The sequence below is a fragment of the Cololabis saira genome, chromosome 24 (genome assembly GCF_033807715.1).
Source record: "Cololabis saira isolate AMF1-May2022 chromosome 24, fColSai1.1, whole genome shotgun sequence".
NCBI classification, from domain to species: Eukaryota; Metazoa; Chordata; class Actinopteri; order Beloniformes; family Belonidae; genus Cololabis; species Cololabis saira.
In genome coordinates, this window is record NC_084610.1 from 24,045,700 (window position 1) to 24,062,505 (window position 16,806).

Consider the following 16,806-nt stretch of genomic DNA (forward strand, 5'->3'; position numbering starts at 1 on the left):
CTAGAACCTCCTTTAGCTCTGATCAAGTGTATTTCTGCTGTTGGGGATTGTCCTCTGTAGCCGCCCCGGGTCTGGTTCCTCTGGTGGCTTCCTGTAGTTGCCGGTCTCCCCTCGGCTCTAGCCGCCCCGGGTCTGGTTTCTCTGGTGGTTTCCTGTAGTTGCCGGTCTCCCTCGGCTGCAGCCGCCCCGGGTCTGGTTCCCCCGGCTAAAACCCTGCTCCGATTGTGTCGTTGCAGGTCCAGACCTCCTGTGGGGCCAGATCCTGAAGCAGCTTAGTGCTCTCATGCCAGAGGAGGCGTATGTGTGGATGTCCCAGTTAAAGCAGATCCTGACGCCGCTGTTAGAGCGGGCCGTGGACTTCCTGAGGGCCCTGCCCTGAGCTCCCGGCCCTTTGGCTCCCGGCCCGTTTACCTCGCTCTCAGATCGTTTTACGAATGCTGGGATGTCGTAGTCCGGGTCGAAAAGCTAAAATCCGTTAAAAATACTGTAAATGTGTTGAAACTTTCCATGAGAATTATATGAAATTGATGGGAATTAGTTGGACGTTAGTGGGGGCAGAGTCCCTTGTTTACATTCCACAAGGGAGATTGTGACTGGAGCGATCGGCCAAATCGCTCTGTCAAGGCCAGATTATAGAATCAACATTTATATTGCAAAGAACAGACAGACTCAGTAATTTTCCGTCTGCCTTCAGTCTCTGGTTCATCAATGGCGACTCCAAACAGACGAATTTGTGATCAATTCCCGCCAAGCCGAGCTTTCAGATTTGAAATGTGATGGTTTTACCGTGTCGGCCTGAATATAAGAGTGTTTTTTGCATTGAAATAAGACTGAAAAAGTTGGGGTCGTCTTCCGTTCGGGGTCTAGACCAGGGGTCGGCAACCCGCGGCTCTAGAGCCACATGCTTTTTCTCTCCAATATATTGTTATAATCATTTGTTTCAGATTATTTTCTGTATAAAAATTTAATTTGGTGTTCAAAAAGTCTTTTTTCAAACTTGAGTCTTGAAAAAGAGGGGGTCGTCTTATAATCAGGGTCGTTTTATATTTGGGCCAATATGGTAATGCAGATTATACCGACAGAAAGCTCTGAAGTTCCCATTAAAGACTATTCTCTCAGGTTTCTCTTAATTCCCATGGAAAGTTTCCGTCTTTGATGGTTGTGCCGGCGAAAGCCGGACAGTTACTGGGGACGTAATGTCAGTCGTTGGGTTTACTCTCCGTTCGTTGGGTTTGCTCTCCGTTCGTTGGGTTTGCTCTCCGTTCGTTGGGTTTACTCTCCGTTCGTTGGGTTTACTCTCCGTTCGTTGGGTCTACTCTCCGTTCGTTGGGTCTACTCTCCGTTCGTTGGGTCTACTCTCCGTTCGTTGGGTCTACTCTCCGTTCGTTGGGCCTACTCTCCGTTCGTTGGGCTTACTCTCCGTTCGTGGGGTTTACTCTCCGTTCGTTGGGTTTACTCTCCGTTCGTTGGGTTTACTCTCCGTTCGTTGGGTTTACTCTCCGTTCGTTGGGTTTACTCTCCGTTCGTTGGGTTTACTCTCCGTTCGTTGGGTTTACTCTCCGTTCGTTGGGTTTACTCTCCGTTCGTTGGGTTTACTCTCCGTTCGTCGGGTTTACTCTCCGTTTGTCGGGTTTACTCTCCGTTCGTCGGGTTTACTCTTCGTTCGTTGGGTTTACGGGTGTAGAAGTGTTTCTGTCCCACGTTGAGGCCGTGAAGTCATTGACTACGTTTACATGCAGTCAGAATTGGGGTTATTGCTAATATTCCGGTTACTGAAACATTGGGAATATTCCGTTTCCATGGTAATTAATCATTTGGGATATCAGGATCAAACCAGCGACGCACGGAGAACGTCATGACACAATTCCCACCATTTCTTCTTCTTCTTCCTGTATCCAAATTCAAAACAAATGCTGCTTCGCGCAACTTTTCTCTCACCTTCTTGTAAATCTTCTATCCCGGTACTTTCTACCGTCTACAAATGCAGAAATGTTCATATCCTTCATTACATTTATGAAGTGATTAGTCTCCTCCTGGTCTTGTTTCTCCGTGTTTATAAGAACTTCCTGGACTCAAAAGACCAGGATTCCTTGTGAACAGAGCATGTGCAGAAAACAACTTCATGTTCCGTTTGATGGGGATATTCCGTTTGGCGTTTACATGACCCAATATTCAGGTTTTAAAAGGAGTAACCCAGGGCTCATATTGGGGTTTTTTAAAAACCGGAATATGAGCAAATTCCAGTTATTCAAAGGGGTTATTGGTGTTTACATGGCCGTGTAACCGGGTTATTGCTAATATTCCGGTTAGAAAAGGGTTATTGATGCTGGAAACGCAGTCATTGGGTCAGCTCTTAGTCCAGGAAATATTCAAAATTTCGTGAAAAAAGTTGAAATGTTGAGAAAAGTCAAAATGTCGAGAAAAAAGTCGAAATGTCGACAAAAAAGTCGAAATGTCGAGAAAAAAGTCGAAATTTCGAGAAAAAGGTTGAAATGTTGAGAAAAGTCAAAATGTCGAGAAAAAAGTCGAAATGTCGAGAAAAGTCGAAATGTCAAGAAAAAAGTCGAAATGTCAAGACTAATGTTGAAGTACAATCTTGAGAAAAAATTTGAAATGTTGAGAAAAAATTTGAAATGTTGAGAAAAAATTTGAAATGTCGAGGAAATCAGGATATTCCGTTTGGCGTTTACATGACCAAATATTCGGGTTTTAACAGTAGTAACCCAGGGGTCATATTGGGGTTTTTAAAACCTGAATATGAGCAAATTCGGGTTATTCAAAGGGGTTATTGGTGTTTACATGGCCGTGTAACCGGGTTATTGCTGATATTCCGGTTTTAAAAGGATTATTGATGCATGGGAACGCAGTCACTGTGAAAGTCCTTTAGTCAGCTCTTAGTCAGCGAATCGTGTGTAATGGTGTGGGTTTTGGAACACACCTTGTGTTTGTGTGTACATGTGTCCACATGTTTCCTCGATGCTCCACCCAGCCTTCCCTGGTTAGAGGAAACTGCTCTGACTTCCTTCCTCCAGTGTTTTGTGTGGGTTTCTGGTGACGTCTGTTGATGATAATTGATGATTATGATGAAGATGAAGAGATGTCTGTTGTGGCCTCTGAGAGTTACTTTGGTTTTCCTCCTCTAGGATTCTAAATCAGAGCTTGTTTGCTGATTCTCCGGTCGGCCGTTGATGTCGTACCGTAGTCAGCATTCACAGCTCTGCATGTGAAGGAGTTTATCTGTTACTAGAACCTCCTTTAACTCTGATCAGGTGTTTTGTTTCGGTACTTGAAGTTTATCTTGTAAAGCTAGAGTCCGTGTGGACGGTCCTTCTGTTGCACAAATGTTGGCGATTGGCTCCTTTTAAACGGACAAAGACAATAAAATTGGGTCTGACTCTTCTTTTGTTGTGTATTTTTTATCGTCTGTATTACATTAGTTGATACCGTCCCATAAAAATTTGATCCAATGACAACCGGGAGCAACCGGGGGATTCAGTGTCTTGCCCAAGGACACTTTGGTGGACACAGGCGGAACTAGGGTTTGAACCACTGACCTTCAGGTTCATGGGCGAACGCTCTACCAACTGAAAATGCCGGGCGCAAAAAAAAATCTGGATCAATAAAACCATGTGCACGCAATCTTGCACGCAATGTTCTCTTTATAAATCACAGTCCAGCTGGAAGGTTGCGCAGCTGAATCCGCCTCATATCCCGCCCTCTACACGCCCACTTTTTACCATAAATGCATATGAATGAGCCTACTGAGCATGCGCAGTGGCTTCCTGCAGCCTGTTTGGCGTCAGAATGAATGAGACGGGGGCACGGTGGCGCAGCAGGTAGTGCAGCCGTCTCACAGCAAGAAGGTCCTGGGTTCGATTCCCGCCGGGGATGCTGTGGGCGCTGAAGTGCGTGTTAGTTCCCCCATGACTTCAGTGCCCACACCCTGGGTGGGGTTGGTGAAAGGGCCTTTCTGTGTGGAGTTTGCATGTTCTCCCCATGTTCCCCTGGGTAGCTAATGGGAGCTACCCTCACAAAAACATGCAGACAGTCCTGGGCTATACATGCCCCCCCTCTGGCCAACAATAACGTGATCCTTCCACGCGCTACGTCCGGCCGGAGAATCCTCATCCTGTCTGGTGAAAAGAAGCGGCCTGCTCACTCCTCAGGTTAAGGAGGAGACCTGAGCTCAGTGCAGGGCCCTCCCGGGGTTGGTAGAGGATGGCAATGCACAGGACTGCTAGGTACGAGCACTGGGTGATAAAAATGGGGAAAAAACCGGGATAAAAATATAAAAAAAAAAAAAAAAGAATGAATGAGACGTGTCGAGCCACCGTGACACTGACTTTCACGGAGACTTAGATCTAGATGTTGTAGATGATGTGGAGGACAGGAAAACCACATTATTTGGTGGTCACAGTAAAGGTTAGAATAAGTATATAAATAGTATACAATAAAATAAAGCGAGTGAGTGGCAGCACGCCGTTGCTGCCCGTTAGTGCCACGACGCAATTTCCACTGGGGACCCACTGGGGACCCCCACACTGGGGACCCCCCACACACACTTTTCAAAATCATGTATTTGTCCCCCCCACTTTTTACAGTTTTAAAACTAACGGTAGGCTCAGCCTGTGATTGCAAATCCTCAAGACTCTGTGAGAAGGCGGGCGATGCGAAGACGGGACGGCAGCCCCGCTCCCCCTCCTCCTCCCCCTCCTCCCCTCAGAGCTGCTCAGGGCTGATTTATGGTTCCACGTCACACCAAGGCAGAGCCTACGGCGTAGGGTACGCGGCGACGCGCACCTACGCCGGACCCTACGGCGTAGGCTCTGCGTTGGTGTGACGCAGAACCATAATTCCGGCTTAAAAGTAAACACAATGCGCGCACGTACCCGTGCACGACAGGCAGATACACACGGGGAGAAGAGACTATTTCTTTAATTTTTATTTTTTTTTTAAACTTTATCCTTATGAACACAATTGTTATATAGTCCAACTTTCCTTATTTTAATCAGAACACTTTCTTTTTTCCTCTTCGGCGTGGAGTAGTGGGCTCGGAGCGGCAGCCAGACCCCCCCCCCCCCCCCGCCGCCGCCTGCTCCGTTATCAGCACTATTTTATTATAAGTCTGATATATGTTGTGATATGTGATGACATTATTAAGAGTATGATATGAATCTGGCTTCATTTCACCACCTCACAGCCTGCGTCACCAGTTCCCCAGATCTTAAGTAAGTTCCTACGGGAGGGTCGGGGTTGCCGTAGGGATACGCAGATTTTTCGGTTAGTTTTTTCTTTTTAGATCCGAGGCTTTGCGTAGATGGCGGCTTCCGCAACTTTCAGGCGCTTTTTTTGCGCAAGCAAACTTTATAGATGAGGCCCCTGGTCCTGAGGCGGTGGAACAAGCCCAAACCGTGACGCTCCCTCCACCATCGGAACCTGTTTGGTCCACAAAGTCAACCTTTGGTTCCTCTGTGGTGGAGCTTCCTTTTGGACTTCAACTACTTCCTCTGGTGCTCGTCCTAGGACTTCCTGCTCCTCCTAGGACTTCCTGCTTGAACTAGGACCTAGCTCCAAACCAAACCCGTCTCATCAGCTGGACGGGTTCACTTCCTTTTAGCACTGTGGCAGGGTGGAGGAGCAGCCACTCAGCTGATTGGGCACACCTGTGCCTAATCAGCCTCTCCACCCTGCCTGCCTTCATAAAGAGCGGCTGCACACCAGCAAGAGGTCTCTGCTTGGAGGAAGCTGCTGAAGGTTCTGCTGGTGCACGTGTGTCTGGGTAGAATAAAGGAGTTCCTGCACTAAACCCTGTGTCCTCTGTCCTGTCGGGTGACCCCCTTAGCACTAGCCCTTGCTTCAAGCACTTTTAATGATTCCAGTCTGCAGCTTACGAGAGAACCCGTGTACCTGGAGGTCCTGACCGGTAATCAGGTGTTTCATGATGACACCTTTCCTCTGGATTAGTAGCCAGAGAAAAGGTGTCATCACTTTTCCACATGCTGCCAGACCTCAAGCATGAGAGGAATCCCTGCTTCCTCGTGTTTGTTTGCGGTGGCGTTGGCAGCGTATCGTTCCCCTTTCATCCCGTTTTAGCGCCGGATCACATGATTCCTGCAGCCGTGACTCATGCAGTCATTCGGCTTTAATCTGCCCCTCCCTGCAGCTGAAGGGAGTGTTGTCTCTGGTCCTCCCTGCAGAAGGGAGTGTCCCCGGGTTGTTGTCTCGGGTCCAGCCTCGTCTTTTCCTTCTCTCTCTCGTGTACTTTGGTCGTCTGGCCTCCTCCCTTCTTCTGCTCTCTTACGCAACTCGTCTACGGTGGTTTTCCACCCACAACTCCGGCTCCAAGGCGGCCTTGAATGAGCTCTGCTGCCACCTGGTGGCGAGATCGTGCCACTGCGGCTTCAGACCGTTTTAATCACACACCCGCCTGTCACAACTCAAACCTTTCTTAAAGGCACAGCAGTGGAAGTAGTCAGCCAGTATAAGTATCTAGGAACCATCGTGGACAACAAACTATCTGTAGGAAGGCAAATCAGAGATAGTTTTATCTGAGAAAACTGAGATGTTTTAACGTTGATAAGAAGCTTCTTAAAATGTTTTATTCATCTTTTATTGAGTCTATTTTAACTTTTGCTTTGATCTGCTGGTTTGGTAACCTCAGAATTTTAAATAAAAACATGCTGAGGAAAGTGGTCAAACTCTGCCAGAAAACAATTGGCATTAGCCTGAATGATCTTATTGATATTATATTATTACTAGGGGTGTAACAATATATCGTGCCACGAAATTTTGCAAAAACGTCACAATACGTGTCGTGCAGGTGACAAACTGTATCGCAATATTGGGTTATTATTATTAATCTATTGTGTTGACAAGAAACGCTCATCTGACAGCGCGTGCCGACCCTCGACCCGCGGACCAAAATCTTCCTCCGCTCAGAAGAAACTAGTACCGTTTTGGTCCCGATCACGGGACTCTTGCAGGGTTTGAGCTCAGAACCTTTACTTATGTACGGCTGGTGTAGAGTTCAGCCTTACCTTATTAAATTAAACCTTTTTGGGGTGGTGAGTAGATAAACACGGGGAAACTTCTGCTGAGTTCCAGTGTACTTTAATGTCCCTCAACAGCGTAGGATTTTAGAACATCAACACAGCACCTAGTGCCGTACTGTGGCGTATCACTCCGCCCAATCTAAAACACACTAATCACTACAGATAAACTGACTAGTGTCATTATAGTCCCTGATTTACATCAGAATATAAAGAATATATTTATAAAATAATGAAATAACCTTCTTAACAAAAATAAATCTCCTCTTACACTTATAAGGTGAGCATGAATCAATCTTTTTTATGATGTAAAATTGTATGTATTTATTTACTTTTATTTATTTATTTAATTTTAGTTGTTAAATTTCTGGAAAAGAAAAAAATCATACATGAGAGAAACAATTCAGTTTGTGTCTAAATATTTGTACTTGTATGAAACTGAAGATCATAATGCAAACCTGACATTTACTTTTAGTACAGTTTGTAGAAAATGGTTGGCCTGGCTTTCTCTTTAAAACTTAAACAGTTATAAAGCATTACAAACTGTAACAATAGGACAAACGTACAGTATTGTTTTGTATTTTGTGTCTTTCAAATAAAATAAAATTTTTTCCAGTCATATGTTCCTCATTCAAGGTTGTTAAAAAAATACTGCTATAATATCGTATTGTATCGTATCGTGAGATTAGTGTATCGTTACACCCCTAATTATTACCGTATTTTCCGCACTATAAGGCGCACCTAAAAGCCTTTAATTTTCTCAAAAACCGGCAGTGCGTCTTATATATGATCATTACGGTCATTTCCGTTTTTCTGTTACTGTAGTCAGGGGGATTGTGGGTAATGTAGTCAGGGGGATTGTGGGTAATGTAGTCAGGGGGATTGTGGGTAATGTAGTTGGTGTCGCTGAAGTAATGGCGCTAAAAACGTCAGGAATCGTCACAGACGTTCAAGATGACAGCAGCAACTCTGACTCGCATAATGGTGACGTTCACGAGACGGAGCAAAGCTGGTTTTTATTTTGTTAATAAAGTTTGACATACGGTACTTTTCTTCTTGTTTTTTTTTTGCATTTGCTGTAGGATTTTGTAGCATTTCCTGTAGCAGCTCCATCAGGTAGATACGTAACTCAACCCCAGCCACTATAGTACGGTATTTTACCAGATATTTAGTGCGCCTTATAATGCGGTGCACCTTATATATGGAAAATACGGTATATAATATTATATAATATATTATATTATCTATCAAACTAGAGCCACTCGGAGGGCAAAGGCCATTCTGGCAAACCCTCACCATCCTCTTCATGCTGAGTTTCAGATTCTCCCGTCTAAGAGAAGGAACACTTTTCCCTCTAGGGCCAAATCAAACAGATACCTCAAATCATTCATCCCATCTGCGGTTAAGTTTTTAAACAGCCTATAGGGGGAACAATTCACCTGTTTACTGTGATGATGACTGTATTTACTATATTTATTTTATTTATTGTATTGTGTGTTTGAAGTGGGATATGTATGTTGTCCTGTTGTTGCAAACCAAATTACCCTTTGGGGACATTAAAGATTTTCAAATCAAATCAAAATCAAATCTGCGGCGGCCTTGAATGAGCTCTGCTGCCACCTGGTGGCGAGCTGGTGTCACTGCGGCTTCACACTGTTTTAATCACAGAAAACAGGATTTAAACTTCTTGTGAAACAAAAAAAAAAAAAAAAAAAACATTTTGAAATAAAAAAAGAAACAAGATGACACTCTTCTACTAATACTTGTAGACTACTTAATATTATAGATCATTCGAATATTTATAAACAGGAAACTACAATTATATCTCTAGATGCAGAAAAAGCATTTGATCGGGTTAAGTGGAAATTTCTATTTGCAACTTTACACGAATTTGGATTTGGCAAATCCTTTATCGACTGGATAAGGATATTATACAGCTCGTATGCAGCAGCTTGCAGCCACGGCTGCTACGTTTGTAGCCACGGCTGCTACGTCTGTAGCCACGGCTGCTACGTCTGCAGCCACGGCTGCTACGTCTGCAGCCACGGCTGCTGCGTCTGCAGCCACGGCTGCTGCGTCTGCAGCCACGGCTGCTACGTTTGCAGCCACGGCTGCTACGTTTGCAGCCACGGCTGCTACGTTTGTAGCCACGGCTGCTACGTTTTGTAGCCACGGCTGCTACGTTTGCAGCCACGGCTGCTACGTTTGCAGCCACGGCTGCTACGTTTGTAGCCACGGCTGCTACGTTTGTAGCCACGGCTGCTACGTTTGTAGCCACGGCTGCTACGTCTGTAGCCACGGCTGCTACGTCTGTAGCCACGGCTGCTACGTCTGTAGCCACGGCTGCTAAGTTTGTAGCCACGGCTGCTACGTTTGTAGCCACGGCAGCTACGTTTGTAGCCACGGCTGCTACGTTTGTAGCCACGGCTGCAAACATTCAAACACATTCCCAGCTTGTTGTTGTTGTTTTCTCTGCAGAGGCCGGGTCCGGCCCGCTAGCGGGGATCGTCAGTGCCGTGGGAGTAGCTCTGCTCGGAGCCGCCTCCAGCTACTTTGCCTACCAGAAGAAGAAGCTCTGCTTCAAACTGCAGGGAGGTGAGTCTGACCCGGGGGTGGAGCCACGCTGGTACCGGTACTGGTACTGGTACTGGTACCGGTACTGGTACTGTCCTGACCCCAGTGTGTTGTGTTCAGGTGCAGATCCAGAGAGCGGGAAGGGACAACAGGGAACCTACTCCGAGCAGCAGGGTAAGTTCCACTTACTTATCTTCACATTAAAAAGAATTTTTTTTGTGACGGTGATTCACGTTTTGGACCTTTATGAAGAATATTAATGTATGAGCATTTCATAAATTTGACCTGACCTGGTAGTGAAGTTGCTTTCCTCAAGGAAAATTATGACTAAATATCGTCGTCAACGGACCTTTATCACCTGAGGAAAATGAGACGCAACGAAAATGCTGGTGATGTGACGATAAGGATAATTAAATATATAATGCAATATTGTAGAGGAATAAAAACCAGACTAAAATGTAGATTACAAAATAAAAACTGCTAAAATGTGTCTTCATTTTGGTTGACCAAAACGAGACAAAATATTCTAACAAAGATCCTTAATGTCCATGTTTTCAGTAGTTTCCTACATAGACGTGGAAAAGAAAACCCAATGTGTTATTGAAAAAGAAAAAGATAAAAAAAAATAAATATGTTGTAAACTCAAATGAGAGTCTTCTGTATGTGGAATGAATGTATTCTTGAGTCTATAAGGAAACAATAATATAATAATAAGATAACCTTGTTTGAATTGTAAAATGGGTTTGACTAAATACAATCTTTGACTAAAATGGACAATTCTGACTAAAATAACAACAACACTATGTTCATCCATCCTTTCATCGTTCCATCCATCCATCATCACCATTCATCCATCCATCCTTTCTTCCATCCATCCATCCATCCTTCCTTTCTTCCATCCATCTGAGACTCTTACTTCCGGCTCTCGGGGAAGGCGGACGCTTTTCTGCTCCCTCTCCCTCCCTATCTGCCATTTTTTGCCGGATACGTGATGGATTCATGGAAACATTGGAGGATCATGTGTCTGTGAATTCTGTCCGTCGAAGACGTTGAAGATGCCTACATAATTGGATTAATGATAACAAGATTTCTGCTTTTTGGAGCTGGTGGATTCCTGGTCTATCGACAAACGCGTAAGTCGTCAACAGCTGTTCCGGCCCTTTCAGAGCTGCCGGACGTTGCTGAGGGGACAAGCTCTGCGACCAACACTCAGACTTTAACGTTGGGAGAGCTAAATCGCAAGCTGGATGCGATTCTTGAACAGAATCGCAGGCTGGCGGCGGTCTTTGAGCTCATTGGCAAGTTGGAGAAGACTGTGGAGAAGTTGGAAGCTCGACTTGGCGGGAATTGATCACAAATTCGTCTGTTTGGAGTCGCCATTGATGAACCAGAGACTGAAGGCAGACGGAAAATTACTGGAATCCGCCTGTTTTTTCAATATAATTGTTTATTCTATAATCTGACCTTGACAGAGCGGTTTGGCCGATTGTTCCAGTCACAATCTCCCTGGTGGAATGTAAACAAGGTGACTCTGCCCCCACTAGCCCTCCCCTCTCAGGAACATCTGTGGACCTGTTTCAGAACTGACTGAGCCGTCTGATAACATCAAGGACAATGGCTGAGGAGCAGCTCTGAGCGAAGTTCACAGACTTTCTTCCATCCATCCATTCTTCCATCCATCCATCTGAGACTAAAATGTCATCAGTTTTCGTCAATTAAAATAAGCCTAAAATCTCAGAAATTTAGTCGACTGAAATTGACACGACTAAAAGGAGAATGAACGTGACTAAAACTAATAAAACTAGAATGATAGCCTGACCCAAAGACTAGAATAAACAGAAACGACACTGCCCTCTGCTGGCCGGCTGCAGGAAATGCACCAGCTCTTCACCCCTGATTGTTCCCCTCTTTCCGTTCCAGCTCTCAGCAACATGTGATGCACCAGAGCAACTACAGCGTCCTCCGGTCGCCATGGTGACGCACCCTAGCAACTACAGCGTCCTCCGGTCGCCATGGTGACCTCGTCGGCCCGGGGACGACATCACTTCCTCCTCCACCAGATCCACCAGATCCACCGGTTCCTGCTCCCGAACAGAGACTTCAGCTTTAACCGCTCGCATGAACGCTACCCTCCTCCTCCTCCTCCTCCTCGTCTGTTACCACGGAAACACAGCCCCGCCGGGGCCGCAGTGTCTCCTCCTGACCACACGAGGGCAGCACACGCCGACACGGCGGATCTACACCCCCCCCTCCCCCCGTGTGGCCGGGAGTGGTACTGCAGCCTGGAGCGGCTTCTCACACTGCAAAAACTCAACATCTTAACAAGAATATTTGTCTTATTTCTAGTTAAAATGTCTCATTTTTAGTCAAAAAAAATCTGATTACACACAAAACAAGAGTCATTACCAGAAAAAACTACAATTTTCACCTGTTTCAAGTAGTTTTTCACTTGAAATAAGTAGGAAAATCTGCCAGTGGAACAAGATTTATCTTCTTATTACAAGCAAAAAAATCTTGTTCCACTGGCAGATTTTTCTACCTATTTCAAGTGAAAATCTACTTGAAACAGGTGAAAATTGTCAAATAACAAGTTATTTTTATGGTAATGACTCTTGTTTTAAGTGTAATGAGATTTTTTGACTAAAAATGAGACATTTTAACTAAAAAATAAGACAAATATTCCCGATAAGATTTAGAGTTTTTGCAGCGTAGCTCTCCTCGCACCAATGAAGGACTGTTTTTATCTCATTTAAATGTTTTTACTTTAACGTGTAAAGAATTGGAACTATTTTGGGAGTGTAGCAGCCTATAATGTAATAATTTCCTGAAAATGTAATAACATTTACACTTAACTCAATCGAAAATGTAATAAAACCCAATAACTTCCCCAATAATGTAATAAAATATCCCGACGGATATTTTAATAACATTTTTACCGATAATGTAATACCTTATTACATTATTGGGAATTTATTACATGGAACTCAAAGTCTATAATTTAACCCAATAGTCATTCTGGTGTTTCAAATCCAGAGTATAAAACATTCTTAGATTCTTAAAACACAAAATGTTGAACTCTGGACTGAAAATTAACTTTATATGTTACATTATTTGTCAAGTATTACATTATCAGTTTTGGAAGAAAAAAAAAAGACCCACCTGAAAATGTAATAAATTCCCAATAATGTAATAATGTATTACATTATCGGTAAAAATGTTATTACAATATCAGTCAGGATATTTTATTACATTATTGGTGAAGTTTTTACATTATTGGATTTTATTACATTTTTGAATGAGTTAAGTGCAAATTTTATTACATTTTCAGGCGTTATTACATTCTAGGGGGTAAAGACGTGATTCAGGGCTTGAACAGGAAGCGGGTACGACGGCTCGTGATTGGTGGAGGTGAATCCCCAGAAATACTTTTATTAGTTATATTTTTATACAAACTGCTGATTGTGACGTAGATGTGGGTGATCGTGAGCGCTTAGGCCTCGTCGAGCCGCATTTAGTAATAAACGTCCAAAATTTAATAACTTTGTCATTTCATTTTGTAATAAACTGCCCCAACGCATTTTGTAATAAATTTTGCCACATTATGTAATAAGTTATTGCATTTTGAGAAATTACAAAATGCACTTGCAACTTTTTTATTCTCTAGAAAATGTAATAATAATAATAATAAAAAATTGTATTTATAGAGCGCATTTTCACCTGAAGAACAAGTCTCAAAGGGCTTACAATAAAGATTAGAAAAAAAAGAAAAATAGAAAATAAAAATAAAAGAAATAAAAATTAAAAAAAATAAATAAATAAAATTAAATAAAAAAATAACATGGTGCATTATGTAATAAGAAATTGCATAAAAACAACAGAAGTCACTCTTGTATAAACTCATTGTTAAACAAACAATGATAGTTATTATTACATAATGCAGCATGTTATTACATTTCCTAGAAAATGAAAAAGTTGCAAGTGCATTTTATAATAATCTCAAAATGCAATAATTTATTACATAATGTGGCAACATTTATTACAAAATGAAATGAAAAAGTTATTACATTTTGGAAGTTTATTACAAAATGCACCGTTATTACAAAATGCGGCTCAACAGGCCTTTTATCTGTGTGGTTTCCCAGAATAATAAGTGTTTATTGTCGTGATGTTTGGGGGGGTTTGGGTTTTTTTGGGGGGTTTGGGGTTTTTTGGGGGTTTGGGTCCTGGGTTTTCATGTCAGTCCTTCCGGACTCGTTCTTCCGTTTTTTTCCCTTCATCAGTGTTTGAAATCTGTTTTAATTTGACTGCACTGACATGTTTTATTGAGAAGCCGCGCACAAACTTTACTGGAGTCTGAGCTGGAACCGTCACGAGGAGATGGACCTAAACCCAGCAGGATCCAGGATCGACCTTCCAGATCCTTCCGGACCTGCGTTTCTCAGTTTCACCAGAACTCTTCCAGGTTGACGGTCAATGGGTTGAATTTGTTCATGTTCTCAATAAAGTGTTGTACAGATTCCTGCGTGTGAACCGGCTCTGTCCTTCAGCACCCAGGATTTATCGAAATGTTGAGAAAAAAGTAAAAATTTCGAGAAAAAAAGTCAAAATGTTGAGAAAAAAGTCGAAATGTTGAGAAAAAAGTCGAAATGTTGAGAAAAAAGTAAAAACTTCGAGAAAAAAAGTAAAAATTTTGAGAAAAAAAGTAAAAATTTCGAGAAAAAAAGTCGAAATGTCAAGATTAATGTTGAAGTACAATTTCGAGAAAAAAGTCAAAATATTGAGAAAAAAGTCAAAATTTAGAGAAAAAAGTCGAAATGTTGAGAAAAAAGTAAAAGATTTTGAGAAAAAAGTCAAAATGTTGAGAAAAAAGTAAAAATTTCGAGAAAAAAGTTGAAATGTTGAGAAAAAAGTCAAAATTTCGAGAAAAAAGTGGAAATGTCAAGATTAATGTTGAAGTACAATTTCGAGAAAAAAGTCAAAATATTGAGAAAAAAGTCAACATTTAGAGAAAAAAGTCGAAATGTTGAGAAAAAAGTCGAAATGTTGAGAAAAAAGTCGAAATGTCAAGATTAATGTTGAAGTACAATTTCGAGAAAAAAGTCGAAATGTCGAGAAAAGAGTAAAAAAAATTGAGAAAAAAGTCGAAATGTTGAAAAAAAAGTCAAAATTTTGAGAAAAAAGTCAAAATGTCGAGATTAATGTTGAAGTACAATGTACAAATTTTTTTCTCCTGCATGGCCCTGATACTCTTTCGATCCAGGATCCAGGAAACGACCTTCGGGATCCTTCCGGTTCTATGTTCAAGTGTTTTTCAGTTCCACCAGAACTCTTCCAGGTTGACGGTCGCTGGGTTGAACTTGTTCATGTTCTCAATAAAGTGTTGTACAGATTCCTGCGTGTGAACCGGCTCCGTCCTTCAGCACTGACACAGAACCGGAACAGATGTGTGAAAAACTTTCAAATGTCTTATCAGCTTTGTTGTGTTGAAATTCTTTTACAACATTCCTCCTCGGGATGTCTCCTTTGGACCGACATTGTAAAACTCCCACAACAGCGAGGCCATTTTCAGTGTTGATGTTTAGAGTCGGCCACGCCCCCTCAGGAGATTTGGGCCTGAGTTGTGGGAACGCAGCGCTGGCGGCGGTTTGTTGTTGTAAATGTCATCTGATTGGCTGCTTTGTCTATTATTATTTTGTCCATCGCTCCTGTAGTTTCTTGTGCCGGCCCCCCTTTTTTCTCTTTTGTGCATGTTTGCAGGCCGGAGCTTCAGGAGCTGCGTTCTGGCCTTCGGTCCCACCCCAAACCCCCCCTCTGGTCATCCTGTTGCTGCTTCCACCTGCCCGCGGTCCCCCCACCCCAGGCTTTTCTCCCACTAGGGGAGTTTTTAACTGCCATTGTTAATGTAATAATTGCATGGGGGTTTATGTTCATGTTCTGGTTCTGGAAAGATCCTGGAGACAACTATGTTGTATTAGACGCTATACAAATAAAATTGAATTGAATTATTATTTTGAGAACCAGAACTGAAGGAGCATGAATCAATGTTTTTTATGATGTAAAGATTGTGTCGTCCCCAAAGGTGGGAGGATGAAACGATAACGGGGTTCACCGTACGGCCTCAGGCTGGAGCAGGTGAAGCTCTGAGCTCTGGCACAAGATAAATAACAGTCATGTTGCATTTGGAGTTTGGGACTTTTCATAGTTTATTTATTTACTTTTAGTTGTCGAGATAAGTACAATTTCGAGAAAATTCGAAATTTCGCCTTTTTTCTCAACATTTCGCCTTTTTTCTCAATATTTCAACTTTATTCACAAAATTTTGCCTTTTTTCTCGAAATTGTACTTCAACATTAATTTGACATTTCGACTTTTTTCTCAACATTTCCACTTTTTTCTCGACATTTTAACTTTTTTCTCGAAATTTCAACTTTTTCCTCGACATTTTAACTTTATTCAGGAAATTTTGACTTCTTTCTCGAAATGTTGCCCTTTTTTCTCAATATTTCAACTTTATTCACAAAATTTTGACTTCTTTCTCGAAATTGTACTTCAACATTAATTTGACATTTCCACTTTTTTCTCAACATTTTAACTTTAATCAGGACATTTTGACTTTTTTCTCGACATTTCGCCTTTTTCCCCTCAATATTTGAACTTTATTCACAAAATTTTGCCTTTTTCCCCAACATTTTAACTTTATTCAGGAAATTTTGACTTTTTTCTCGAAATTTCGCATTTTTTCTCGGAATTTCGCCTTTTTTCTCAATATTTCAACTTTATTCACAAAATTTTGCCTTTTTTCTCGTCATTTTGACTCTTTTCTCGACATTTCAACTTCATTCACAAAATTTCGACTTTTTTCCTGATCGGTGCATCTCTAGTTTCTGGGCTCAATCAACCCCCCCACACAACAAAGCACGGTGGCGGCAGCATCATGGTCAGGATTTAGACTGGGATGGGGGGGGGGGGACTGATTACTGCAAGTCCTTGACCCGGCTCCTCCAGAGGCCGACCAGCGCTGGTCGGACCCCCACCGAGGCCCAGCGGCTCTTCCACCCACCCGTCTGTGGACGAGGGGCTCCGATTGTGAAGGTCGTGTCGTTGCACAACAGCAGGAAAAGCTCCGGCTCCGCCGGGTCAACGACCGGCTGCTCAGACGGGTCAGGGAGAGGAACCAGCAACC

The 16,806-nt window shown here is 42.7% G+C and overlaps 1 protein-coding gene across 1 annotated transcript in view; it reads left to right on the top strand.

Annotated features, from left to right (window-relative positions):
• cd99 (CD99 molecule) overlaps window positions 1-11,846 on the top strand; it is a 36,639-nt gene extending 24,793 nt beyond the window's left edge. Inside the window, exons 12-14 of the mRNA XM_061715795.1 lie at window positions 9,528-9,644; window positions 9,744-9,797; window positions 11,544-11,846. Coding sequence (XP_061571779.1) covers window positions 9,528-9,644; window positions 9,744-9,797; window positions 11,544-11,560 — 188 coding nt within the window. The 3' untranslated portion in view covers window positions 11,561-11,846. The remainder of the gene's footprint in view (window positions 1-9,527; window positions 9,645-9,743; window positions 9,798-11,543) is intronic.
• Window positions 11,847-16,806: the final 4,960 nt, after the last annotated feature.